The 27,810-nt window shown below is 41.0% G+C and overlaps 1 protein-coding gene across 1 annotated transcript; it reads left to right on the forward strand.

Annotated features, from left to right (window-relative positions):
* On the forward strand, window positions 1-27,676 carry CREBL2 (cAMP responsive element binding protein like 2). Its single transcript, XM_062194843.1, has 4 exons — window positions 1-292; window positions 19,639-19,836; window positions 21,481-21,625; window positions 24,652-27,676. The coding sequence occupies exons 1-4, from the start codon at window positions 278-280 to the stop codon at window positions 24,654-24,656; spliced, it is 363 nt and encodes a 120-aa protein (XP_062050827.1). The 5' UTR covers window positions 1-277; the 3' UTR covers window positions 24,657-27,676.
* Window positions 27,677-27,810: the final 134 nt, after the last annotated feature.

The raw sequence follows: 27,810 nt of genomic DNA on the forward strand, positions 1-27,810 counted from the left end.
GTCTGTAAACACACCCAGAGACTGTCATGGAGGGGGAGGAGGAGGCGGCGGCGGCGAGGGGAGGCGTTTTGGGCCGCCTCCAGGGTCCGCTCTGCCATTCCTGATCTGGTCCCTCGTCCCCGTGACTGTGGCATCAGGGAAACGAACTGTTAGGCGAGAGGAGGAGGCAGTCAGAACCATATCCCCTTCTTCCCCGGGGCGGGGGCCGGGCCGAGCCGGCTGAGCCGGGGGAGGGCCGGGGGAGGGCGCGCCTGGCCGGGCCGGCCTGTCTGCCGAGATGGATGACAGTAAGGTAAGTCCTGTGGTTTGCACGCGCAGCTGCCGCCGCCGCCGCCTGCTTGTCGCTAAGTGCTAGTCCTGCCGCGGAGCCTCAGCTCAGTAGTCCATGCCAACAGCCGAGAAACACCTGTCTTAGACATCCTGCGCCTCTCCAGTCGCTGCTGCCCGATGGTACCCACCTGGGAATTCAGGAACACTGGGGCTGCGTTTGTACGGGACGGGCCCTCTCCTTGGGCAATGTGTCACTCTCGGGGCAGTCCTGTTTGCCAGCTTTTCCAGGGAGTGCAAACCTTAGGCTGACTTGCCCATCGAGATAAGTGAAGAAACTACAGTGCTTGCCTTGCGCCCCCTCCCACGCCCCCGCGCCCCTGTCTCCAGTTGGGAGACCTTTGCTAGTGTACCCTGAACCAGCCCTGTTCCCTTTCCTTCTCTCAGGCTCCCATACTCAATGCCCCATTCATATAATCAGTTCACTCCCCTTCTGAGCTGTTTTCCCGTGGTTGGTTGGAACACTCTGCTAAGCTCCTGTTGCTCTTTGGCCAGAGTTTGGAATCTAAACTCCTTTAGAAAGACTTCTCTAAGTAGAGAAGTCTTTTTTGTTCATCTAGATTAATATCCCATTACCATCCCGCTTTCCTTACCCAAATCACTTTATGTTCGTTAGATGATGTTCATTATTGGTTAATTTATATAATTTATCTAGGGCTGCCCTGTTCTTGACTGTCTTGCATCTGCCCACATTAGGAATGTTTAGTTTTATTTCTCAAAGATAGGGACAGTCAGCGTTTCTCTTACGGATGCCTTAGGATGCTTAGTTGCTCTTTTATTTTAAGGAATCAAGCTTGAAAAATTTGCCAGTTTTTAAAGTAAAAACCAGTCTTTCCCTGTGCTCTCTTGAGTCTTACTTTCCACAATCTCTGGCAAACTCCTCAGGATAGATCTTTCCTTTGGGTGCCCTTCCTCCCCCCTCTCCCCCCCAACCAGTAAAAAACTGCTGCCAAGATTTTGTTTCACACATCCTCAGGGAGATCCAAAAAGTGTCCGGCATCTAGGTGCTGCTTGTTTTATTCTACATCTCTGCTTCCCTTTCATGCAGGGAGCTCTGAAAAAAGTGACATGCAGGAGAGAAAGTCCAGTGCGGTCCCCTGGAACTGGGACCCACCTAGAGAAACAGACAGCATCCCCTAGTAGGAAGAGGTGTTTCCAAGACAGAAGGGAGGAGTTCTGAGAGTTTTCCACAAACAGAAAATAATTTTCCATGCAAGCCTTTGCAGCTTGATCTTCCAGTGTTAATTTTGAAATTAAATCCTGAATACTGTACCCATTATGTTTCCCAGAAAATACTGTCACATATGTTTAAGGATGCTAAAAGAACATACTGTTCTTGAATTACCTCAATTTGAGACTCATAGTATATGAGTCTTGTATATTCTATCTTAATTTTCAAGTATATCTTTTTTCAGACCTTTGAAACAGTTCACAACTCTTTCAAAGGCTTCAGTATTCTCAAATATGTCTAAGAACTACATAGGATTTTGGATTATTTTATTTACCTATAAGATCACATATGTTATTTCTAAAACTAGCAAACTGGTGGATGGGTCCAGCGGTGGGAGGTGGATATACAATTTCATCTTTTTGCCTAAAAGAGTGAAAGTAACATTTGAGTATAGACTATGCTTAACTTACTTCCTATAGGGTGCACAGGTAAGCAAGATGGATACACTTCTCATTCTTTATTAATTCATTGTTTTATGAGAGTATTTAGAAACTAGAAGTTTTTTAGGTCTTAATAATCACCAAAAAGAAAGCTCATTTCAAATGTGGCTGGATGGAAAGTGGCTTTCACTTTGAATGCGTGTTGTAGGTGTGAGTGAGTCTTACTTAAGTGCCTTGAAGAGCAAGACTGGGCCTCTCCTTCACGGGCAGTGTGAAACAGCCATTTAGTAAGGCATGGCCAGGTCCCAGCCCTGCCTCTCCCTGTGCCCTTGTTGTTAATGCTCCTCCTAGTGTATACAGACGTATTCATACAGCAGATGCTGTCTGCTCCGTTGTGTATGGATCACAGAGTCTGTTTCCATTGGGAAGGTGAGGAGTGGGGCTCCAAAGTGTGAGAGCTGTGCCTATAAGAGCATAAAGGCTGACAGCAGGTCCAGGTCAACAGGAAGAACCAAGTAGGCAGGGGCAGCAGTTACAGAGAGGTAGCGTTTGCATATTCAGGTCAGGAAATGTGATGATGATGGGAGGACACCATTTATACAGATGTTATATTCTGAGTTGTTTTCACCAGTGGCTGTGAATGAGTGTGCCAAGAGTTCTCCACGCTGCCATGCAGTCTCCTGCCGTAAGAGCAGGACAGGTTTGAAAGCTTTGACCCCACCCCTCCCCTCAGGCGTCTCAGGGTGTGCCTAATCTAGCATAAAGTACTAGTTGGTAGTGATTAAATCAGACCGGAGCAGAGTGGTGGTAAGGAGATCGTGCTGATGCACTTGGGTTTTAATAATCAGTGTTTTTAGTTGAGCAGGGCAGCAGGCATACTTGCAGTAGCACATGGGAAAAATAAATGAAGAGATAGACCAGGCACTTAAAAGCGGAGGCCTGGGAGAGTATGAAGTAGCAGAGCTCAAATACTGACTGGATGGATCTCTTAGGCTAGTTGAGAAGGAAAAAAGTCTTGACTAAATTGTTGAACCTTTCTGAGCTTCCATTTTCTTATCTGTTGCAGGAGGCTAATACCTTCTTTGCAGTCTTAGGTGAGGATTAGAGATAATGCATATAAATCTAGTACAGAGTCTAACACAAAGCAGATACACGTACAGAAAAAATGTTGTTATATTACCTAGGAGTGACTTCTGTGGCCCTTAGTACAGTGCGGTAGATGCCTGAGGTGCCCGTTGTCGTCATTCTTCATGTGTATGCTGTTGTCTGACATGTGCAGCCATGTTCACACCTGTGCTACCCTTTGCTCTTACCTACACCCCAAATGGGACAGGGGCAGTGGGATGGGACATAAACTGAACTTCAGCTCTGTCCCTCACTGTTAGACTGTGTGAGGAAGGTGGTCTCCTAAGCCCACCTGCGTGTTGCCCACCACTGGGGCAAGGTGCTTGTTTTTATGAAGGCCTCTTCTCCCTGACTTTGCTGTGTCTACTTACAAAGAAAATAAAAATGTATTGTTCCCTGGGGCTTTGATCATAGAGGTTCTTATTTTCTATTTTATGTTTGACTACTTCATATTCATTGCATCAGTACATTGAAATATTTTCAACCAAATGTGATTCTGCCATAGGTGATAAGCTGGTAAAAAGATCACCACACTATAATGCCCAGCCTGACAGGTCACCAAGTTCCAGGTAGCTGACTGATCGGGGAGGGGGTCAGCCCCTGGCCACAAGCTGCTGATATGGGCCATTGTTTCCCTTCATACTTCTTTGCCATTTTGTGCTACACACAATTATCTGTCAGGAAATGAGGTTTCTTATGTTTTCTTTCTCCTATACTGACCCCCAAGGTCTTCCATTCTATTCAGTTATTCTAAGATATTCTGTATCCTGCAAAGATTTTAACTTGGCCAAACAAACAAAACACTTGTTGGCATTCCCAGACCTGTTCTTTGGCCCCTGAAATCCCTCATTTTGGCTTGTTAGCCATCCTTTACACAGCTGGAGCTACCTCCTTGGGCAATGCTGTGTAGCCCAGACAGTTTCTGCTTTTTCTGTTCTTCCACTCCATCAACACAAGACCAAGACAGAGGGGCCAGCCCTTCTAATAAACTAATCTCCAACAATAAATATTAATGTGCCTCCTTTCCTGTCTAGGTTACTTGCACATTTTAAATTTGATAACTCTGCAGATAGTTTAAAAAACTAAGAGTAATTTGAAAACTACAGACACTGGTTGCAGTAACTTTAGTTAGAATTTTTTGCACTGTAAAGTTTTCAGAAAAGTTTGCTTCTTTATTCAATAATTTGTTAAGCCTTTGTTGGCCATCTGCTATGTACCAGGCATTGTACTAGGCAATGCAGATAGTAAAGATGATAAGAATTTGTGACTGTTCTGGCAGATTGTACATTTCAGTGGGCAGGGCAGGTAACCACCAATGAAACTGCAATATAGTGAGGTAAGAGAGGAGGGAAACCGAGGTAAGGTGTTTGGGGGGCAAGAAGGATAGGTGCCCAACTGTCAGATATGTCAGATGCAGGTTCAGAGTAGGAGTGACTCTGTAAGGAAGAATGGAGCCCCACCCCTCTCCCTACTGCCTGAAACAGGAAAGACGGAATACCTTGTATTATAGTATATTGCACAAGAAAGTAGGTATTTTGGTACAGTTAGAGCAAGAATTGAAAAACTTTCTGTAAAGATCCAGATAGTAAAAGTTTGCAAGCCATATGGTCTCTGTTGCAGTTTTTTAACTCCTTGTATGACAAAAGCAGCTGTAGGCAGAAGGTAATAAAAGGGCGTGGTTGTGTTCCAATAAAACTTTATTTACAAAGGCAGCAGGCAGTGACTTGGCTTGCTAGTAGGGCAGTAGTTTACTGATCCCTAATTTATAGCATAAGGCACAAATAGACATATGGAGAGAGAGAGAGAGAGAGAGAGAGAGAGAGAGAGAGAGAGAGAGAGAGAGAGAGACTGAAAGATGATTTAGAGCCAAAGTGGTCAGAGATGGAACCTGGAAGATGCTGAGGGCCAAATTATGAATGCCAGTAAGCTAGGCTAAGAATTTTGGGCCAATAGTTTTCAAGTATGGAAGACAGCTGCTAAATCAGAATGTTTGAGAATGGGGCCTGGGAATTTCAATTTTGATAGGCTTCCCAGTAGAGTGGCCCACATACTTAGAAAGTTTGAAAACCGAGGCCTGTGCTGTGGCATAAAGGCACCAGCATCCCACATGGGTGCTGGTTCGATCCTGGCTGCTCCAGCTCTGATCCATCTCCCTGCTGATGCGCCTGGGAAAGCAGCGGGAGATGGCACAAATATTTGGGCCCCCTGCACATATGTAGGAGACTAGAAAGAAGGTCTTGGCTCCTGGCTTCCGTCTAGCCTAGCTCCAGCCATTGTGGCCATTTGGGGAGTGAACCAGCATGTGGAAGATCTCTCTCCCTCTGTCTCTCTAGCTCTGCCTTTCAAATAAATCTTTAAAAAGTAATAATAAAGTCTTAAAACCAAGGCTGTAGGTGTTAGGAGCCACTGAAAGATTTTAAAGCAGAAGTGACAAAATCAGATTTGTATTTTTGAAGAAAAATGTTAATGTCTGTATGGAAAATGGACTCAAGTGAATATGAAGGAATTAGAACAAGACCCAAGGCAGGTGGTCCAGTTATGAAAGAATATGAATTTTGGCATGTGACCTGAATTCAACTCTCCTACCCTTTCAAACTGTTACATTATGGTTTTGAATGGGTTAATTAATCTCTTCAGAATTTAATTATATAAATTGGGTGTGTTATTAAGGACCATGCTGAGTTATTGTGAGAATTTAAATAATGTGTGTGTGGGTATGAGCCCTTATCGGAAGAACTTAATACATAATAAATTCTTAATAATTGCTAGTCTTTCTGACCCCTCACAGGGTTGGTTAGATTGTTCAGAAGAAAGGCCAAGACAAAAGACCTTATTAGAGGCTATTACAATGTAGGCTGCAGCTGATACAGAGTGCATCAGATCCCTCAAGGATCGAGATTGTGGCAAAAAGACAGAGTGGCAGAAATGAAAATACCCAGAGGCGGCTGGGGAATAGGGCTCCGCCAGATAGACTGCACAGGAGAGGGTGGTGATATAGCAGACCCGGAAGAAAGAGCTGTTAACTCGAAGGGCGTGAGATGCTACATAAAAGGTCAAGTAAAATAGACAGTGAAAAGGTATCCAGAGGACTTGCAAAATAGGAGATTCTATAGAAATCTGCCAGGGACAGTGTCAGTGGCGTGACAGGGCAGAAGCTGGAAAGCAGCAGTTGAGTTAGAGGTGAGTGTGGAAGAAGCAAGCACAGTACGTAAGTCCAGACCATCGTACTGAATGGTCTGTGACAGTTTCAGGCTTTGCTGGACTCCATGTCGTGTTCTGTCTGGATGAAGTCGGATCTAGCTCTGTCTTCAAAAAATGCTAGCTGCTGCGGGGAGGGAAGAGCCAGGAGTCAACACGCAGTTCAGAGATGCCAGCTTTATCTTCTTCCTTCTCTGACTAGGAAGACGGGCTGAAAGGTCGGCAGCGGGAGGATGTGATTAGACTTTCTCGCTCTACTTTCAGAAGATCTGGTAAATGAGGGTAAAAGCCAGCCCCACAGCTGGGAAGGAAGTTATGGGAACCTTAACACCGAATGAAAATGTCCCTGCTTGTTTTGGTTTTTCTTTAAAGTGGTCAAGAGCAGCGGTGAGGCAGCCTGCTCTTTTCTGTAAGCACTAGGAGATGGTTTCTTTAACGTTTTTAAAGAGCGACAGATGCAGCACACCCTCTGCTGCTGCCCGATTTAGGTGAGGCTTCCTGTAATTAGTGTCGTTCTCTCGGGTGTACCAGTGAGAGGCTTCGGTAAGTGGCCCTGAGAATCCAAGCATCAGGATGTAAGTCAGCGCAAAAAGCGTGGAAAAATAGAGTTCTTCATTGTTATTGCAGATTTTATAGCCCTTCTGAGGGAGCATTTTTTTTTTTTTACAGCTTCTGTAAGTTGGTGGTAGTGACATGAATTTACATCAATTTCAAAATGTTGCTAATGTTTCTTTTCATTTATTCAATTATCAGTCTTTTTTTTTTTTAATATATACGTATTTGAAAGGCAGAGAGACACAGAGAAAGGGAGAGGGAGAGGGAGAGAGAGAGAGAGAGCGAGAGCGAGCATTTCCATCCACTGGTCCCCTCCCCACATGCCTGCACAGCCAGGCTGAAACCAGGAGCTGAGGAATTCCATCTCAGTCTCCCATGTGTGTGGCAAGCCCCCAAGCACTTGGGTCACTGTTCCCTGCCTTCCCCAGGTACGTCAGCAGGAGGCTGGATCCGAAGTAAAGGAGCCAGGACTCAGCTGGAAGTCTGATGTGGGGTGCTGGTGTCCCAAGCAGTGGCTTACCCTGCTGCCAAATGCCTGCCCCAGTTATCAGTCTTTTAACAAACTCCTGCCTTTGTGCTGGATACTATGAAGGGTGCAGAAAAGGTAGCAAGCACAAGTTACCCACTTGAAAAGCATACTTGGGGAAGATAGAAAGTAAACACACAAGGCGTTAAAAAAATATATAGCAACATAATTTCATTGTGATGTCAACTACAGATAGTCCAGAAATTTGGAGAAGAAAATGATGTATGGGCAGAAGAGTGCTTTAGAGAAATAGGGCTAGCGCTGATCCTAACAAAAGGAAATATAGCATTTTCTCTTTTTTTGGGTAGTGATGGATGAGAGGAGACATTCAGAGAAGTAGTGGGTGTAGGTAGAAATGCAGCTAAAGGGTTCAGGCAGAAGGTCTCTGAGGAGCCTGGCATGACCCGATAAGGAGGGTACCCTGCGGGAATAATGAAGGAAAAGCCTGGCTCAGTGAGGGGGAGTGTGGGTGTAGTGGGCTGAATGGTGATCCACCAAAAGATAATATCCTACTTGCTGGAAGCTGTGGCTATCACTTATAAGGAAAAGGGTGAATATTACCATATATGGCAAAAGCTGTGATTGAAGGTTTGGAGAGGGAGTATTCATCCTTGATTATCCATGTGGTCCCTGAGTCCAATGGCAAGCGTCCGCCTCCATGAGAGGCAGAGAGAGATTTGACAGATGCGAAGAAGGCTGTGAGACCACAGAGGCAGAATGGAGAGTGGTGTGGCCACAAGTCGAGGAGTAATACTAAGAGCCACTAGGCAAAGAATGGATTCTCCCCTGGGGCCTCCAGAGGGAGTGTAGCCCTGCCACACTTGCGTCCTCCCGAACTCAGAGAATAGGTTTCCATTGCTTCAATCCTTCGTGTTTGTGGAAATCTGCTACAGCATCCACAAGAAACTAATGTGCTGGGATGGTGACTGTCAGCAGTGCCGAGCCAGAGGCCTTTTCTTGGACCTGAGGGTTACCCAGCCAAGGACTGTTATAGAAAGTTCATTATTTCTACATGATCAGGCATTGCTATTCTACAGAGAAGAAAAGCACACTACAGGTCTTTTAGTAAGCTGAAAAAAAGGTTAATCTGATAGCTCTTTGTAAGGAGGACGGGTTGGAGTAGCGAAGTGGGGGTGCAAAGGGAGCAATGGCAGGGAACCCCTCTGGGAACCTGTTGTAATAATCTGAGTGGGCCCTGAAAGGCAATGAGATGGAGAGATGGAGAGCAATTGGAGATTTCTCTAAGGGAATCTATTGGCATCACTTCAGCAGGTGGGCACTCCAGAAAGGTCAAGGAAAATGGAATTAATTTATCTTGGTGCAAATGTCTTTTGAAATCTGCATAGTTTTTGCATAAAATGCATTTCCATGAATTTGTTGGAGTCCCTTCATAGAGGGAAATCTCAAAGAGTCCTAGAGGAAAATGTCTGTTAGCCTCATCATCACACCCCTTATGCAAGTGCCTAATGCCAAAGTGAGTGGGAGTAAATGAATGAAGGTGTAATATTAACATAGCAATTAATACATTAATGAAGCACCTGTTTGTCTCAGAGCCTTTTCAGAGAATTCTGTGCTCAGGTTATTGAGTCCTACCTGAAAATGTGGAGGGGAAAGGACTTGCTGGATGTCATGAGTGACCTTCTGATAGGTTGCTTTGATGCCAGTCTGAGGACTTCTAGTCCCTGTTTTGACACTGCAAGTCCCTGGACTAAAATTTTGTCATCTATAAAATGAAGAGATCTGTGTGTGTCACGCACCATCAGGGCTGCTTGATATCCTGGTATCCTGCCCTCTGATTATTATTATTATTATTATTTTTTGACAGTCAGAGTGGACAGTGAGAGAGAGAGAGAGAGACAGAGAGAAAGGTCTTCCTTTTGCCGTTGGTTCACCCTCCAATGGCCACCATGGCCGGTGCGCCATGGCCGGCGCACTGCGCTGATCCGAAGGCAGGAGCCAGGTGCTTCTCCTGGTCTCCCATGGGGTGCAGGGCCCAAGCACTTGGGCCATCCTCCACTGCCTTCCCGGGCCATAGCAGAGAGCTGGCCTGGAAGAGGGGCAACCGGGACAGAATCCAGTGCCCCAACCGGGACTAGAACCCGGTGTGCCAGCGCCGCAAGGCGGAGGATTAGCCTATTGAGCCGCAGCGCCGGCCTCCTCTGATTATTTTTGTGATTGTTTATTTCATGTCTGCTTCTTTGCACTGGTTTAAATGCATTGAGAGTAAGGATCCTATGTTCTTGTGTTTATATTCCTAGAGCTTTACAGCATTCATTGAATACCTCACTTTGTCCTAAACACTGTATAACAATTATTTATTGAATAATAGAGGTTTTATTTCTTTACTTGAAAAAGATGAGAATAGTAATGCTTACTGACTTCATCAGAGGTGGTGTGAGGGCTTTCCCTCTGCAAACCTTGATTTAGCCCCAAATTTTAGTTTTTGTTCTGGCCCCAAAAATCTAGAAGTGAAATGGCCCAAGAATCTCTGGAATAGTATCTGATCTGGATGCTGGAAGTTTCCTCATTTTAAGGAGCCCAGTTAACTTAGAAGGAGCATGTGAGCACAATCCCGCCTTCTCTTTCTGAGGGAGTTAAACCTGTTGCCTGTGAAGCCTGCACCACCTGCAGTGTCCTCAGGTTTTGCAGACTGGCTCCTCTTCTGTCTTTCATTCTGATAGTTACGAATCCTCAGGACTTCCTCTATGCTCACTGGCTAAGTCCTATAGTTTTATCTTAATTCTCAGCCTTTTAAACTTAATATTAGACTTGACTCCACCTCTCCATAATATTTTTTCTTCTCATAAGCATCTGGGTCTCTGTGCCACCTTGCTTCCCTTTTATTATGCCATGTCTTTTTTTTTATGGCAGCATTACTGAAAGGTTAATTCACATATAAAATTTACTTTTATGTGCATGACTGTAGTTAATTTTATTTATTTATTTTTATTTATTTATTTGACAGATAGAGTTAGTGAGAGAGAGAGACAGAGAGAAAGGTCTTCTTTCTGTTGGTTCACCCCCCAAAATGGCCGCCACGGCCAGTGCTGTGCCGATCTGAAACCAGGAGCCAGGTGCTTCTTCCTGGTCTCCCATGCGGGTGCAGGGGCCCAAGCACTTGGGCCATCCTCCACTACCCTCCCAGGCCACAGCAGAGAACTGGACTGGAAGAGAAGCAACCAGGACAGAACCCGGCGCCCATATGGGATGCTGGTGCTGCAGGTGGAGGATTAACCAAGTGAGCCATGGCGCTGGCCCCGACTGTGATTAATTTTAAAAATTAATGCTTAATTTTCATGTAAACCTAGAACAGCTCTAAAAGAACAAAACCTATTCATCTAAAAAAAGAAAAGAAAAAAGAGACCCTGAACCCATCAACAGGCATTCCCCATTCTGTCCTTCCTTTTCCAGTCCTAAGCCACTGCCAGCCCACTTTGAGTCTGCATAGATTTGCCTAATCTGGATATTTCATGTAAATGGAATCACACAATGTGTGGCCTTTGTGTTTGGCTTCTTAGCATATGTTCAGAGTTGTCTCATCTATGTTGTCTCATGTATCACATGGCTGAATAATGTTTCATTGTATGAATACACAACCTTTTGTTATCTCTTCCTCCCTTGGTAGACTTAGGGGTTGTTTACACATTTTAGGTATCACAAAGAATGGTGCTGTGAACATTTGTGTACAAGTTTTACTGTGGACATTGTTGTCATTTCTTTTTGGACTATACCTAGGGACGGAATTGCTGGGCCACATAATAACTTGATGTTTAGGTTTTTGAGGACCTGCCAGACTACTCTTCGAAGTGGCTTCACCATTTTACATTCCCACCAGCAATGTGTCAGCTCCAATTTCTCCATCTCTGCACCAACACTTGTTATTAGCTGTCTTGTTTTATTATGGAGCCATCCTAGTGGGCATAAAGTAGTATTTTTGTGTTTTTGATTAATGATATCTTGTGTTAGTGATTAATGATGTTGAACATTTTTTTCCTTTGCTTATTGGCCATTTGTATATCTTCTTTAGAGAAATGTCTATTCAAATTCTTTGCCCCCGTTTTATTTTAATTGTCTTTTTATTATGGAGTTCTAAGGTTCTTTATACTCATATATTCTGGATTACATGCTCCATATATATGATTAATATATATTTGTTCTCTGTGAGTTGTCTTTTTGCCTTAATAATATCTTTGCAGTAAAGTTTTTAAAAAATTTTTATTATTTATTTATTTGAAATGCATACAGATAGTGACAGGGAGAGGAAGAGGAAGTGGAAGATGGGGAAGGAGGGAGGGAGGGAGGGAGAGAGAGAAGGAGAGAGTGCTTTCATCTGCTGGCTCATTCCCCAAACACCTGAACAGCTGGCACTGGACCCGGTTGAAGCCAGAGCCTAGAACTCGTTCTGGGTCTCCCATGGGGGACCCCAAGTACTTGAGTCATTATCTCCTGCCTCCCAGGGTGCACATTAGCAGAGAGCTGGCTATGAAGCAGAGCTAGACCTGAACTAATACAGAATAAACTCAGATACGGGATGCAGGTATCCCAAGTGGCATCTGGAGCACTGCACCAAGCACCCACTTCAGTTTTCAAATTTGATTCATTTTAATTTTGATTAAGGCCAATGTCTTTTTTTTGTTTGTATGTTTTGATCAGTTGTGCTTGTAGTGTTATATCAAGAAAAAACATTACCCAATATGACACTGCCCAATCTAGAGTCATGAAGATTAAGTCTTATTTTCCTCTAAGAGTTTTGTAGGTTTAGCTCTCACGTTTAGGCCTTTTAGTTAAATTTTTAGTTATGGCATGAGATAGGAGTACAACCTAATTCTTTTGTATGCAGATATCGTGCAGTTCCAGTGCCTTTAATTGAGAAGATGTATTCTTTCTTCTCCCTTGTTAGATTTTTTGGGCATCTTTTTGAAAATTAACAGATCAAAATGTGGACATTTATTTCTGTGTTCCTAATTTTCTGTTGATCTATATGTCTATCCTTATGCCAGCACTACAGTCTTGATTATTGTAGCGTTCTAGCAAGTGTTGAAATCAGAAACTGTGAGCCCTCCCACTTTGCTCTTTTTTAATGTCATTTTAGCTCATCCAGGTCTCTTATATTCCCATATGAATTCCAGGACTGGTTTGCCAGTTTCTGCAAAAAAGACAGCTGGGATCAGGATAGATCAATCTGGGGAGTACTGCCATCTGGATAATAGTTAAGTCTTCCAATCGATTAACATGAAAGTCACATTTTAGATCTTTAATTTCTTTCAATAATTTTTGTTGTTTTCAGTGCATATATCTTATCCTTGTGTTAAATTTATTCCTAAATATTTTACCTTTTTTTAAAAAAGATTTTATTAATTTATTTGAGAGGTAGAGTTACAGACAGTGAGAGGAAGAAACAGAGAGAAAGGTCTTCCATCCACTGGTTCACTCCCCAAATGGCCACAATGGCTGGAGCTGGGCCAATCCAGAGCCAGGAGCCAGGAGCTTCTTCTGGGTCTCCCAAGCAGGTGCAGAGGCCCAAGGACTTGGGCCATCTTCTACTGCTTTCCCAGGCCACAGCAGAGAGCTGGGTTGGAAGAGGAGCAACTGGGACAAGAACTGGCACCCATATGGGATGCTGGCCCCCATCCTTTTTTATACTATTGTAAATTGAATTGTTATTTAAATTTCATTTTCATATTATTCATTGATATAATCTAAAAACACAACTGATTTTCATATAATGATCTTGTATCCCACAGCCTTGCTCCACTCATTTATTAGCTTTAATAGTGTTTTTTTCACTGAATTCTTTCAGGTTTTCAACATTTCATCTTCAAGTAGTGATAGTTTTACGTTTCTTCTTCCAGTTCTTCCAGTTTGAATGCCTTCTTTTTCTTTTTCTTGCCAATACAGTGTTGAATACAAGAGATGAGAAAAGACAGGAACCTTGTCTTGTTCCTCATCTCTGGGGGAAGATGGTTCATCTTTCACCATTAAGTATGATGTTAGCTGTGGGTTTTTCTTAGATGCCCTTTATCAGATTGACAAAGCTCCCTTCTATGTCCAATTTGTTGAGTGTTTTTATCAGGTAAGGGTGTTGGAGTTTGTTAAGTGCTTTAAAAAAAAAAACTGTTGAGATGAATTTGCAGTTTTTGTGCCTTTTTCCTTATTTATTGGAGTAATTGAGTTTGGGATGTTAAAACAGCCTTTATTCCCTGTATAAATCCCTCTTAGGGACCAGAGTTGTGGCACATCAGGTTAAGCTACCCATTACAATGCTGGAATTCCCATATGAGCCTAGTTCATGTCCTGGCTGTCCCACTCCTGATCCAGCTTCCTGATAATGAACCTGGGAAAGCAGCAGGAGATGGCTCAAGGTCTTGGGCCCCTGCACCCAGCTGGGAGATCTGGATCAAGGTGCAGGCTCCTGACTTTGGCATAGCCTAGTCCTACTGTTGTTGCCCTTTGGGGAGTAAAATATCATATAGAAGATCTTTCTCCAACTGTCCTTTTCCCTCTGTTACTCTGCCTTTGAAATGCATTTTTTAAAAATCCCCTCTTAGTCATGGAATATTTTCCTTTTATATGTTGCTGCATTTAGTCTTCTGGTATTTTATGAGGCTTTTGGGATGTGGATTCACAAGATATATGGATTTTTTTTTTTTTAATGTCTTTGGTTCTAGTATCAGGCAGATACTGACCTCATATGAAAAGAATGAGTTGGAAAATGTTCTCCTTCCATTTTGTGGAAGAGCTTAAGAATTAGTGTTAATTCATTCACTGTTTGGTAGAACTGGGGTTGGCATTATAGTGCAGCAGGTTAACCATCTGCTTGTGACACTGGTATCCCATACTGGAGCACCAGTTCAAGTCTCAGCTGCTCTGCTTCCAATCTAGCTCCCCTCTAATATGCCTGGCAAAGCAGCAGAAGATGGCCCAAATACCTGGGCCCCTACCACCCATGTGAGAGACCCAGATGGAATTCCAGGTTCTCTGCCAAGCTGTTATGGCCATTTGGAGAGTGAACCAGTGGATGGAAGATCTTTCTCTCTGTCACTCTGCCTTTGAAATAAATAATTAATTAATAAATCTTTTTACCCATTCACACTTCTAATTTATTTGCACCTTTCTTGCCACTTAAGTTATCTCTGTTAGAATACATGTAGTATAATAGAAATATAGACAAAGGACTCATCACTATAACATGTTTACCTGTCTGGTTTGGTTAAATAAATATTAATTTTAACACAGTTTGGTAGAACTCACCAATGAAGTCATGCGAACCTGGGCTTTTCCTTTGGAAAACTTTTATTATTTTTTATATATTTACTTGAGAGAGAGTGTGCGTATGTGAGAGTGAGAAAGTGAACATGAGTGAAAGAGAGAAAGCCCTTCTCTGCTGGCTCACTCCCAAATGAATGCAACAGTTGGGCCTGGGCTAAGCCAAAGCTTGAAGCCTGGAACTCAGTCCTGGTCTCCTGTATGGGTGGCTGGGAACCAACTACTGGAGCCATCACCACTGCCCCCCAAGGTGCACATTGACAGGAAGCTGGAATCGCCATCAGACTCAGTACTTGAACCAGATACTTGGTACGGAATGTTGGCAGCCTAACTGATATCTTGACCACTAGGCCAAATGCTCTCCTCCAGTCTCTTAATTACAAGTCTATTCAGATTTTTCTATTTCTTCTGCTACTTTGCATTTTTCTAGAAATCTACCCTTTTTCATATAGATTCTAGTTTTTTTGGTGTGTAGTTTTTCATAGTGTTACCTTATAACCCTTTTTATTTCTGTAAGGTTGGTAGCAGTGTCCTCTTTTAGTCTTAATTTTAATGTATTTTTGAGTTTTCTCTTTCTCTTAGTCAATCTGGCTAAAGTCTGGGTCAATTTTGTTGACCTTTTTGAAGAACCAACTTTTGGTTTTATTGATTTTCTCGTTTGTTTTCCATTCTCTGTTTTATTTATTTCTGCCTTTTATCTGTTTGTTTTGGGTTTAGTTTGCTCTTGTTTTTCTAGTTTCTTAGATGGTAGTTTAGGTTATTGATTTCAAACCTCTCTTCTTTTTAAAATATTGCTGTGTATAGTTCCCTGTGAGCAATGCTTTAGAGATATCATGTAAGTTTTGTTTTCCTTTTCATTAATCTCAAAATAATTTTCTAATTTCCCTTGAAATCACAATCTTCTTTGACTCATTGGTTATTTAGGAATGGATTTTGTTTTTTATCTGCCATACTTTTTAAATAACTATTACCATGGGCTAAGAGAAGCATTGACACAGTCCTGGTACTTAGTTTCTAAAAGTCATGACATTTAGTTTTAGCTTGTCTCAAAAGAGAAAGTTTCAGATCCGGTAATTAACAGAAAAGCAGCACCTTTATTTTTCCTTGCTTATAATCAATATACTTTAACATTTTTGACATATAATGATGACAGGCATAGTACTGCAGAGACCCTACTAAAACCTAACATCTTTAATATCCTACCTTTGTGAAAGAAGTTTTCTGTGGAGGTTAAGGAAAAAGTATCAATGGCCAACAAATTTCTTGGTTTAGCATTAGCATAGAGAGAGATCCTGAACCTGGCTCAGTGGGCCTCTTAGGGCCCGGTATCCCCAGCTCACAAATGTGTTCTCAGTGGAAAAAGAGGTGAAATGGATAGTGGCTAAAGAGGTACACTGTTTTAAAGCCAGGTATTTAAATTTTCATGTGGCTCTATGTCAATAGAAATAAAATTAGAACAGGGGAAAAAGAAAATTTTCAGTTTTTTTTTTAGTCTGTTAGTACATCAGTACTTTTATTTAGCCATATTAAAATGCCTCCTCACAGAAGAAATATGAGGAGAGAACACAATGTGGTTATCATTAAGTTTGTGAAGATTTTATGAATTGGTAGGAATGTTTTTTTGGCCCAGAGATACTTAGTGGAATCTTTGGAGTTGATTTCAATTTTAGCTTCTGGTTCTTGGGTTCCTAATTAACTTCCCCTGTCCATTCCTTAATTAAATGGCTTATGAAATACATAAATTTCAGTTGTTAGGCAGCTGGCATACCAATCCACATGTGTTAGTATGTTTTTCCTTATAAAGTGCCCGCATACACAGTGCCATACTTGAGATTCACAATAATTCTGTGATGTACTTTAGTCTATTGAAAATTTACCAGACTTTAGCTAGTATCAAAAGTAGAAATTTTCAGTCTGTCAGTGAGAAAAATTTATGCTAGAGAAGTGGCAGTTACATTTTTTTTAAAAAGATTTATTTATTTGACAGATAGAGTTACAGACAGTGAGAGGGAGAGACAGACAGAAAGGTCTTCCATCCGCTGGTTCACTCTCCAGATAGCCACAATAGCCGGTTACATGGTTTTAAATGTAATTTTATAGGAGATGACATAAAATACAAGAACCCTAGATTTAATTTACTGTGCCTTTATGATTAAAAAAATTTCCAATTTAAATATTTTACTGCCATGTAAATTGAACAAAGGGTTATAACTTTTGTTTGAATTTTATGACTGTGCTAGGTTTGTTTTCAGAAAATCAAAGAAATCCCTTAAGTACACTCTGTCTTCTTACTGGCTTCCTCTACCACTAATTAAAAACAGCAGTATATGAGGGATGGGATTATAGTGTTGTATGATTGATGACTCATTGTATTACATAAAGAATATGTGTCATTATCCATTTATTGCACTGTAGACATGAGTTTTTGCTGTAATATATTGCTTTTAAAAAATTAGCAATAGCAAATATCAGGGTACATCAGAAAGTTCATGGAAAAATTAAATTAAGAGTGTATTGGTTCTTTGAAATCCCTGCAGATATTTTTCATAATATGTATTCTCCATGAACTTTTTAAAGACTCCTTGTATACTTTATCTTGATGCAGGGTGATTTTAAAATGTTATTAAAATTGTGTAATTGATGAGCTGTAAGCATAATTTAACATTTAAACATTAGCAATATTTGGATGAATGCAATTACTGTCAAATATTTGATTCTGAAGAAAAGTTTCCTGAGGTTTATGTTGTTACATTAAAATAAACATATAATGATGCAGAATAAAAGTTGGAACTAAACTTGGGAATAATACTGAAATAAGCACTTAAGATGGTAATGGAAAGGATTTTTCGGGGCCAGCACTGTGGTGCAGTAAGTTAATCCTTTGCCTGTGGCTCCGGCATTCCATGTGGGCGCTGCTTCTAGTCCTGGCTGCTCCTCTTCCAATCCAGCTCTCTGTGTGGCCTGGGAGGGCAGTGGAGGATGGCCCAAGTCCTTGGGCCCTTGCACCCGCATGGGGGACCAGAGGAGGCACCTGGCTCCTGGCTTCGCATTGGCACAGCTCCTATCGTTGAGGCAACTGGGGGGTGAACCAATGGACGGAGGACCTTTCTCTCTGTTTCTCCCTCTCACTGTAACTCTACCTCTCAAAAAAAAAAAAGAAAAAAAAAAAAAAAAAAAAAAAAAAAGAAAGGAAGGATTTCCCCCCAGAGGTTTGTAGTTATTTGTTTCGTTTCTGAGCCACTCTATAAAGTGCTAGGTATAGTGGTCAGCCATCATGATGTGACATGGGTTTGGTAAATGCGGCTGATTTACTTTGAAGTTTAGTTTCTTTGACCTAGTAACAGTCTGATCTGTTTGATCTCTTTAAGATACTTGTTATTGTTGGTATATGGTACACATAGTGAGTTTTTACATCGCAACAAATCTGAATCCTTTGAGTCTTGTTACCTGGGAAGGTTTCTGCATTTATTCTAGTGATTTGCAGCGTTGGGTTTTGCATCTTCTCTTAGAATTACCTTTGAAGCCCTACCCTTATTCCTGTTAGTATACTGTAGATACGAAATTTTTATTCTCTGAGGGCAATTCTCAGAAAGACCAAATCATCACAAAAAACCTTGTCAGATAAAGTGGAAAATCATTTTGTTTGGGAACTTACAGAATAACCTGTAGCTCTAAAGTAAGGAGACATACTGTGTTCTATGGCCTGTAAAAACTGGCTCAGTGCCAGCATCCCATATTGGTGTGCCTGTTTGAGTCCCTGCTGCTCCACTTCCAATATGGCTTCCTGCTAATATGACTGGGAGGTAGCAGATGATGGTCCAAGTAGTTGGGCCTTTGCTACCCACATAGGAGACCCAGTGGAGTTCCAGGCTCCCGTCTTTAGCCTAACCCAGCCCTGGCTGTTGTTGCATTTGGAGAGTGAACCAACAAATGAAAGATCTCTCTCTAAGACTTTCAAGTAAATAAGTCAATCTTAAAAAAAGAAAACAGGCTCCGGTAGTACTTTCCAGAAAGTTTTGAATAGTGGCATTATTGGAATAAATGTATCCCCTTTCAAGATGACTGCTTTAAAGAACATTTATTTGAAAGTAGGTTTGGGTGTTTAGAAATGCATTTTTACCTGTTAGTTAGCTCTTGTATAAGAACTTGGGAAGGTTTCAAAGCTAAACATGAGGAAGATTAGATTACTTTGCCAGTCACCTAGTAATTTTGCCAAAGCAGGTAAGTGAGTAATAGGGATGTTGGAGGATGTTTTATGACTCCAGTGGGAGCAGGTAATCTACCGAGACAGTCCAGGGTATAATTACAGGCTTCTCCAGGCAGGAGAGAATTATCCTGAAGATTGCAAGGACTTCCTGTGTCTTTCTTGGGGCTCAACAAAGTCAAAGAGGGTATTTATAGTCAGATACACTTTTATATTTATTTTATTTTATATTTATATTTTATACACTTTTATATTTATAGTCAGATACTCACAAATATGTATGAGTATATATACATACTTTGTTTTTTCTGATTGTATATATTGAAAAAATCATAAAAAATATGAGGAAAGTTCTTTATAATCACACCTATCAGAAAAAAATCCTCATTAACTTTGTTAACTTCCTTTTTCTAGATACTGTTTTATAATATTAACATCATAATGAACTTATAATTTTGGAGTTTTTAACAGGAATTCTTTTCTTAAGGCAATAAAAATTCTTCATGAACAAAGTATTTAATGGAGATCTTCTAGTTTTTATTACCCATCTCCATATGGTTTATAGTTTACCACTGAACTATTCAAACTTTGTTATTGAAGAAATAATAAAAATGGACATTATTTCTTCTCATATTCATGGTATGAAGTCTCAGGAAGAAACTGAGGGAGAGATCCTGAAGACCTCTGATGGGTATATGCTTAGTTCCATGGTCTTCACTTACTTAGGATCTGTAATTTTGTTGTTGTTGTTGTTACTATGAAGCCATACCTCTCTGTATAGGAAAGCAACTAAGAGAAAAATGATGTCTTCTCTCTTTTGCCAAAGGTGGTTGGAGGCAAAGTAAAGAAGCCTGGTAAACGTGGTCGGAAACCAGCCAAAATTGACTTGAAAGCAAAACTTGAGAGGAGCCGGCAGAGTGCGAGAGAATGCCGGGCCAGGAAAAAGTTGAGATACCAGTATTTGGAAGAGTTGGTGTCCAGTCGAGAAAGAGCTATATGTGCCCTCAGAGAGGAACTGGAAATGGTAAAGTCTGTGAATAAACATCTGAAAAAAAAAAAAAGCATTCTCAACTCAGCAAAGAAATACACATTAAAACATGCAGATCCCAGCCTTTGCCTATCCTGTTAGCAAACATTGGAAAGAACATTAACCTGTTAGCCAGGATGTACACAAATTTGCATTTTCATACAGTGCTGGTGATGGCAGACTGTACAGGACAATTTCATTGAAGGATTATGGTAGGAAAAAATGGAAAATAACCTAAATGTGCAACAGTAGGGGGTTGCTTAAATAAGTTATACTACATTTGTATATTGGACTGCTTTGTAGCCAGGAAAAAAAATCACAATGCACATCTTTTTACTGATGTGGAAAGGTGTTCATAACATATTGCCAAGTGGAAAAAACAGTAACAGTATGTCATTCTGCATAGCGTGATACCATTTGTGTTGAATTTACTTATTTGACATGTTTTCTCCATTCATTTGTTCATTCATTCGTTCATTCAGACTCTGGGTAGTGGCTCCAGAAATGCAAAAGAGAATAGATAAAACAGAATTGACACCCTCTATTCTTGTGAGCTCAGGGAGCAAGTAATAGGAGACAAGTACCACCAAACTGACCTTATAGAAAGATTTTTCGAAAGTAAGAAAATGAGTTGGGACCCAAAGAGAGGGACATGTGTGTATTGTCTAGATAGGTGCTATTCAGTAGATTGAGTTTTTCTTAGTATCTTCAATAAGACCTGTGCTATGAATTATTTTTTACCTTCTTCAGTGTGTAAGGCACTCTAGAGCAGAATCTTTGGTCTGCTTCATCTTTGTATACCTCCAAAATCTGTAGTATATAAGTGTCTTCAAAAAGTTCATGGCAAATAATATGGAAAAAAATCAAATTTTCCACACAAATTTCCACTACCTTTTAATTCCACTTTTCTGTGAACTTTTAAAATATTACTCATTTTTTCCACTAAATTCTTTTAAAAATATTTGAAAGCAGAGATCTTATTTCTGCTGGTTGACTCTTCAGATGCCCACAACAGCCAGGGCTGGGCCAGGCTGAAGCCAGGAGCCAGCAACTGAATCCTGAGTCTCCCTTGTGGGTGGCAGGGAGCCAACTTCTTGAGCTTTCACCTGTTGCCTCCCTGAGTAGAGCCAGGAGTTGAACCCAGGCACTCTGATACGGGATGCCCAAGGAGCATCTTAACTGCTATGCCCAATGCCTGCCCCTTCTGCGAGTTTCCTGAAGTACCCTCATACACTCTAGTAGACTGTAGAGGTTTACTGAATGTTTATGAAAGACAGGAAGGCAACTACTATGTTTAATTTGGGAGTGGGAGTCACACGGTGATGATTATAAAAAGGAGATGAATTATATATAATGGCACACTGGGGGAGCTATTCTTCGAGCCCGAGGAGCCTTTCAAAGTGAACAGTAAATCACAAGAAGATTAGCAGCATCTTCCCACCCTATTCTGAAAGATGGCCAATCTCTTAATTCCATTTTCCTATGTTATCAAAAGGTAATACCAGGGAATTGTGGGACTGCCAGTAGACAACCTGGCCTCCAGCCATGGTAGTTCGTATGTCTGGGATTTCTACCAATGGCTGCTGGCTAGACAGAATTCTGACTAGTAAAATTTTACTTAAACATATTTTGTTATTTCAGTACAAGCAGTGGTGCATGGCAATGGACCAAGGAAAGATCCCTTCTGAAATCAAGGCCCTGCTCACTGGAGAAGAGCAGAGCAAATCTCAGCAGAGCTCAAGCAGGCACAGCAAGGCTGGGAAGGCAGATGCTAACAGCAGCTCCTGTGAGTACAACCCATGGGAGAAGGGGTGCTAGTTCCAAAGTGTCTCAGGTGTAATACACTAGTAAGTGAAAGGGTATTACGTTCTAAATACTGAAAGGCATTTTATACAGAGTTTGTAAATAGCAACTGATAAATATATGGACTTTTTTAAAAAAATTAAGTAGACTTAGTCCATAAATGGAGAGGCACTAATCTAGTTATTGTTAATAATACTACCTTTAACTTGTATTTTGATGTCCAGCTTGAAAGTACTTTCATATTTATCTTAAATGTTTCTTCTGATGTTGTGTTAAAGAAATCATACTTCTTAGTTTATAAAGAAATAGTAGAGGAGCCAGATGAGGTACCCAGGGTCACACTGTAATGATGGGGCCTGTCCTCACCTAGGCCACCCTCTCTAGTACAGTAGCCCAGAACTAAAGGTTATTTTATTTTTTTAGGTAAGATTCCAATAACATAAAATTAAACATTTTAAAGGAACAATTCAGAGGCTTTTGGTCCATCACAATGTTGTACAACCACCTCTATCTAGTTACAAAATAATGAATTACCTCCCAGAAAACCCTAAACCTGATAGGTATTCTCTGTTACCCCTCCCCCAAGCATCTAACCACCATGCTTTTGCTTCCTGGCTCTGTGGGATCTGTCTGTTCTGGACATTTTGTATAAATGGGATCATACAGTATATGACCTTTTGTGTCTGACTTCTTTCACTCAGCACGTTTTTAAGGTTCATTCCTTTTGGTTGCCAGATAATATTCTTATGTGTATATGTACCACAGTTGTTTATCTGTTTGTGAATAGTGCTGCTATAAACATGCGTGTACAAGTCTTTGTGTTCCTGTTTTCAATTCTTTTGAGAATATACCTGCGAGTCAAATTGCTGGGTCATTTAGTAATTCCATGTTTAACAATTTAAAGGAACTTCCAAACTGTATTTCATAGCAGCTGAAACGTTTTTCATTCCCACCAGCAATGATTGGCTGTTCCAATTTCTCCACATCTCCCCCTACACCTGTTTCTTGTCCATTTTTACAAACTATAGCCATCCTAGTGGGTGTGATGTAGTGTCTCATGACTTTGACTTGCATTTCCCTAATGATAATAATGTTGAGCATCATTTCATGTGCTTGTTGGCTGTTTGTGTATCTTCTTTGGAGAAATGTCCGAGTTTCTTCCCCATTTTTTTGTTTTTGTTTTTTAAAAGATTTATTCATTTGAAAGGCAGAGTTACAGACAGAGAGAGGGAGAGACAGAGAGGTCTTCTGTCCGCAGGTTCACTCTCCAAATGACCATAACAGCTGAAGCTGGGCCAATCCAAAGCCAGGAGCTTCTTCCAGATCTCCCACATAGGTGCTGGGGGCCCAAGCACTTGGGCCATCTTCTGCTTTCCCAGGCCATCAGCAGGGAGCTGGATCAGAAGTGGAGCAGCTGGAACTCGAACTGGCACCCATATGGGATGATGGTACCACAGGCTTAACCTACTATACCACAGTGCTTGGCCCCCTTGCCCATGTTTTAATTGAGTTTTCATTTGTTGTGGAGTTGTAAGAGTTCTTTACTTATTCTGCATACTAGACCTTTATCAGATACATGATTTGTAGAAATTTTCTCACATTCTTTAGCCCGTCTTTTAATTTTCTTGTTAGTGTCCTCTGAGGCACAAAAGATTTTAATTTTGGTAAAATCCAATATAGATAACTAGTTTTTCTTTGTTCCTGCTTTTGGTGTCACAACTGATTCCATCACCAAATCCAAAGTTGTCAATATTTATCTCTATGTTTTCATCTAAGAATTTTTATTTTCTGGCTTTAGCTCTTTTATTTGAGATGTTGACCCATTTTGAGTTATGCTTTCTCTGTAATGTGGGGTAGGGTCTATGTGTTGCATGTGGGTATACAGTTGTCTTAGTACCATTCGTTGTCTTAGTACCATTCGTTGAAGAGGCTAAAGATTTTAGAATGAAGTTGATATGTGTTGATTTCTTGATTATTGTGATTTCTCTGGGAGCAGTTGAAATAATTAAACAGAAATATTACAAACAACTTTAAAAAACAATAGAATTGAAGGAATTTTGTTTTTTTTATTTTTATTTTTATTTTTTTTGACAGGCAGAGTGGACAGTGAGAGAGAGAGACAGAGAGAAAGGTCTTCCTTTTGCCGTTGGTTCACCCTCCAATGGCTGCCGCAGTAGGCGCGCTGCGGCCAGCGCACCGCACTGATCCGATGGCAGGAGCCAGGTGCTTCTCCTGGTCTCCCATGGGGTGCAGGGCCCAAGGACTTGGGCCATCCTCCACTGCACTCCCTGGCCACAGCAGAGAGCTGGCCTGGAAGAGGGGAAACCGGGACAGAATCCAGAGCCGCGACAGGGACTAGAACTCGGTGTGCCGGCGCCGCAAGGCGGAGGATTAGCCTGTTGAGCCACAGCGCCGGCCTTTTTTTTTTTCTTTCTTTTTTTTTTTTTTTTGATAATTTTAATTAGCTTAATTAACACTTGACCTTAATTTTTTTTAAATATTTATTTACTTGAAAGAGTTACACACAGAGAGAAGGAGAGGCAGAGAGAGTGAGAGAAAGAAAGGTCTTCCATCCATTGGTTCACTCCCCAGTTGGCTGCAACGGCTGGAACTGTGCCAATCTGAAGCCAGGAGTCAGGAGCCAGGAGCTTTTTCCAGTCTTCCACGCGGGTGCAGGGGCCCAAGGACTTGGGACATCTTTGTCTGCTTTCCAGGGCCATAGCAGAGAGCTTGATCAGAAGTGGAGCAGCCGGGACTCAAACCGACGCCCATGTGAGATGCTGGCACTGCAGGTGGCAGCTTTACCCGCTATGCCACAGTGCTGACCCCTAACCTTAATTTAAGTTGAATTAATGAAAAAAACTAAGCTCATTTTTTCTTTGTATTTTTAAAAAATAACCTTTCTGTAAATACTATACTAAAAAAAAAAATCACACATTTTAAATCAGATAACTAAATTCATTGGCTTTAAAGACATTCTTCCATTGTTGAATTTGATTTATTTTTCAGGGTGAAGATCAGATGAAACGATGAATCAGCGACTGAAGCCAACATTCTGACTCCTGTGGAGGAGGAATGGACGAGATTGTACTTCTCGGCTCTATTTACTACCTACCGCTCAGTAGTCATCTCTGTAAATCTGCAGTTTCCACCAAAATATGTGATCCTAGATCTCAAAGGAGCTTGCTTCGACTTGGCAACACTTAGAAAATTTATAAGCATTCAGACGTGTTCTGGTTGGTATTGTCACCCATGACATTTAACATGTTGTAATGCTTGAGATCACAGTAGAGAAAAATGGGTGAAGATTGTATTTTTGCACCTTAACTCCACATCGCTTTGTTGGTTAATTTATATTCTTTCCATGTACTTGTATGTGTGTATGTGTTCAGTTGTCACCATCTTTCATGTTTTTGATTGCCCTGAAAAGAGAAACCCAGTGGGCTGGTTACTGACTGTAAGTCCTCAGCTTTTATGGACCTAATCTTACTTCTTTATATTTACTTGAGTAATGTTTATTTCCTGCATGAACCATGATTTCTCCTGTGAGCCATTCCAGCATAAGCTGTGAATATGTATTAACATATATAGAGACATTTCTATTTTTATAATCCACAATGACATGCCTGTTTTAAATAACATACATGTTAAAACCCATCAGGAAAATCCTCAAGACAGCTTCTATTTAAAACCTTTGTTGCTGTCTTCTCAAACTATATTTATAAATGTTTGTTAGGGCCAAATCCACACTTGGAGATGAACTAGTCACAATTCTATTTTTAAGCAAGAAATAACCTTTCAGGCATTTCAGCAGCATATATTTTCTTGACACTCTAGAATACGTGTGTGTGGATGTATATTTCTGTTGTCTACATGTGTACGTGGGGAGGACAGGAGTGAATGTTCACATGGTTTCTTGTATACTCAACTGAATTAGATTTTTTTTTTTTTTCCTGAAGAAAATAGGATGAAACTAGCTGCTGAGACTGAGTGTCTGCCTTGCAATCTGGAACAAAACAAGGGACAAATTGCTGGTAGACGTAATGGTGATAGCCACAACCAGAACACTGAGTGTCTTCCCTTAGGAACATATTCTGAGCCAGAAAGAAACACACTGGGCAGGGGTCAGGCTGAGCCCCGGCTGTGCCCACTGTGGAGTGACACACTGGGGCCACAGTTGTGCTTCGACCTGGCAGGAGGTGTGGAAGGACCGAGGAGCTATTTCCAGTCCCATCAGAGCTCTGTGTACTTCGTACCTGGCTAGCAGGTGGGGTGATGGTAGGAGACTCAGGCTCGTCCCATGATACACTCAGACAGACTTTCTCCAGGAGACACTTTAGCACTGTCTCTCTTCTCTTTCTCATCAGGACTTGCGCTGTCACTGCTAAGTTGCACTTGTTCCTCAGTCTAACGAAGCAAGTCTTTGGCTTCCAAACAAGATGGGTTTTGTTATAAACTGGCAGTTTCAAAGGAGACTTCTTAGGCTAGATTGTCATTGAGGAAAAAGATGGGATGGACCACACGGTTTAAGATGACAAGGTACTCCTTCCCTTCTCAGGCCATGAGTTTGAACAAGGCGCCTCCCCTTGGCCGGAGTTCCTGAAGACTTGTTGTTCTTAGGTTGCAGACATGGATCACCAGGCTAGTCAAGCGTGACTACTGATATACCACTAGCCCAGCTTGTTGGGTCTCTGTGTTTTGGGAGATAGGGCTTTTAAAGAGTATTTAATGTCTTTTTAGATAAAAATAAATACAGATAAAGGATTGTTGATGTTCAGGCATTCAGATTGTAATGGGTATGTTTTTGTCATCTGGTCTACTCAATTGTATATTTCTATTCTGTAAAACAACCCAAGACTTACTTTATATTGCTTTGTTCAGTACCTTCTGAGTTCCTTGAAAGTTGTTTTCAAAGCAAACATTCCAAAATGAATGTGGCTTTTCAATGGAATGTCTCCATTGTGCTTGAAGTATTTCTTCTCTGGTTGTAATTCTAAATTACAGCATCATTTAAGCTTCCTCCCCTCCCCCTGAGTATCTATACAAGAGCAGTGACTTTGTCCTCAGGTAAAGGATCTATGTAATTTTGGGTGAAAGTAAATTACTGTTTATTTGAGTTTATTCCTAAACCTAACTATTGGGTATTCTGGAGTAGATCAAACCAAGAGAAAGGTCCTTGGTCTTAAAAAGGAATGCTTTGGCTGCTTTGGGTTATTGTGCTGGCTGCGCACTGTGCCACTTTGAAGCATATTAATAAACGCCACTGACGAAAACAGCTGGAGCATTTCCTTCCCGCTTCCAGTTGGGAGCAGCATTTGGAAGTCCTGGCATCTCTCGCATACCTGCGATGACACCAGGAACGCTGCCACCGAGTGAGAACAGAGGGTCCGAGAGGACGAATGAGGTCGGGAGAAGGCACTGTTCTCCTTGCTCTGAGTAAACAGAGAGCTGTGTTCTTTTTCTTGTTTCCCCAAAGAAAGAAAGATAAAGAAGAAGTATATTTGTGTCCAGTCATATTGTCATTATTTTAGCATCAGCCTGACCTATATTAGAGCGACTGTTTATAACATGGAGTAAGTTTGACCAGTTCAAGTTTTAAAATGTAGTTGAAGTTCTTAAGAAATGTTTCTATTTTATCTGAAATCTTTCTATTATATGTAAATCAGAACTATCTTACTATAGCAAATTCATATCACTGTTTATCAGCTAATCAGCAGTATTTATCAGCATCACCAGTTAGCATTTTATCATCCTTGAATTATGGATAATTATAAAATCTACAGGTTTAATTAAACTGGACTCACTTTAAATATAAATAAAGACAAAATTTAAAAACAAATGTTGAACTATATTTCAAGAAAAAGCATAAATGTTACGTTTCACAAAATAATCAGTTGCATATTATAATTTTGGTTTTAAAAGGAGGGAGATTATTAAACCATATGGTATTTGGGGGCATTGAAGGAACTTTTCTTTCTCTGAAGAGCATTGTATTATTATATTTTTATGAAAAATAAAATATCTTCACCAGAGACATCTCAGATTGTCTGTTTTATAGTACTGAAGTATGTCTGCATTAGGAGAGTGTAAAAGTGTGAGATTTAGGCAGAGGAGTGGTCTTGGATTCATTTCCCAGTCACTTTGAGTTATTTCATCTCCTTCCTGTTT

This window comes from Lepus europaeus, chromosome 6 (genome assembly GCF_033115175.1).
Source record: "Lepus europaeus isolate LE1 chromosome 6, mLepTim1.pri, whole genome shotgun sequence".
Taxonomy (NCBI): Eukaryota; Metazoa; Chordata; class Mammalia; order Lagomorpha; family Leporidae; genus Lepus; species Lepus europaeus.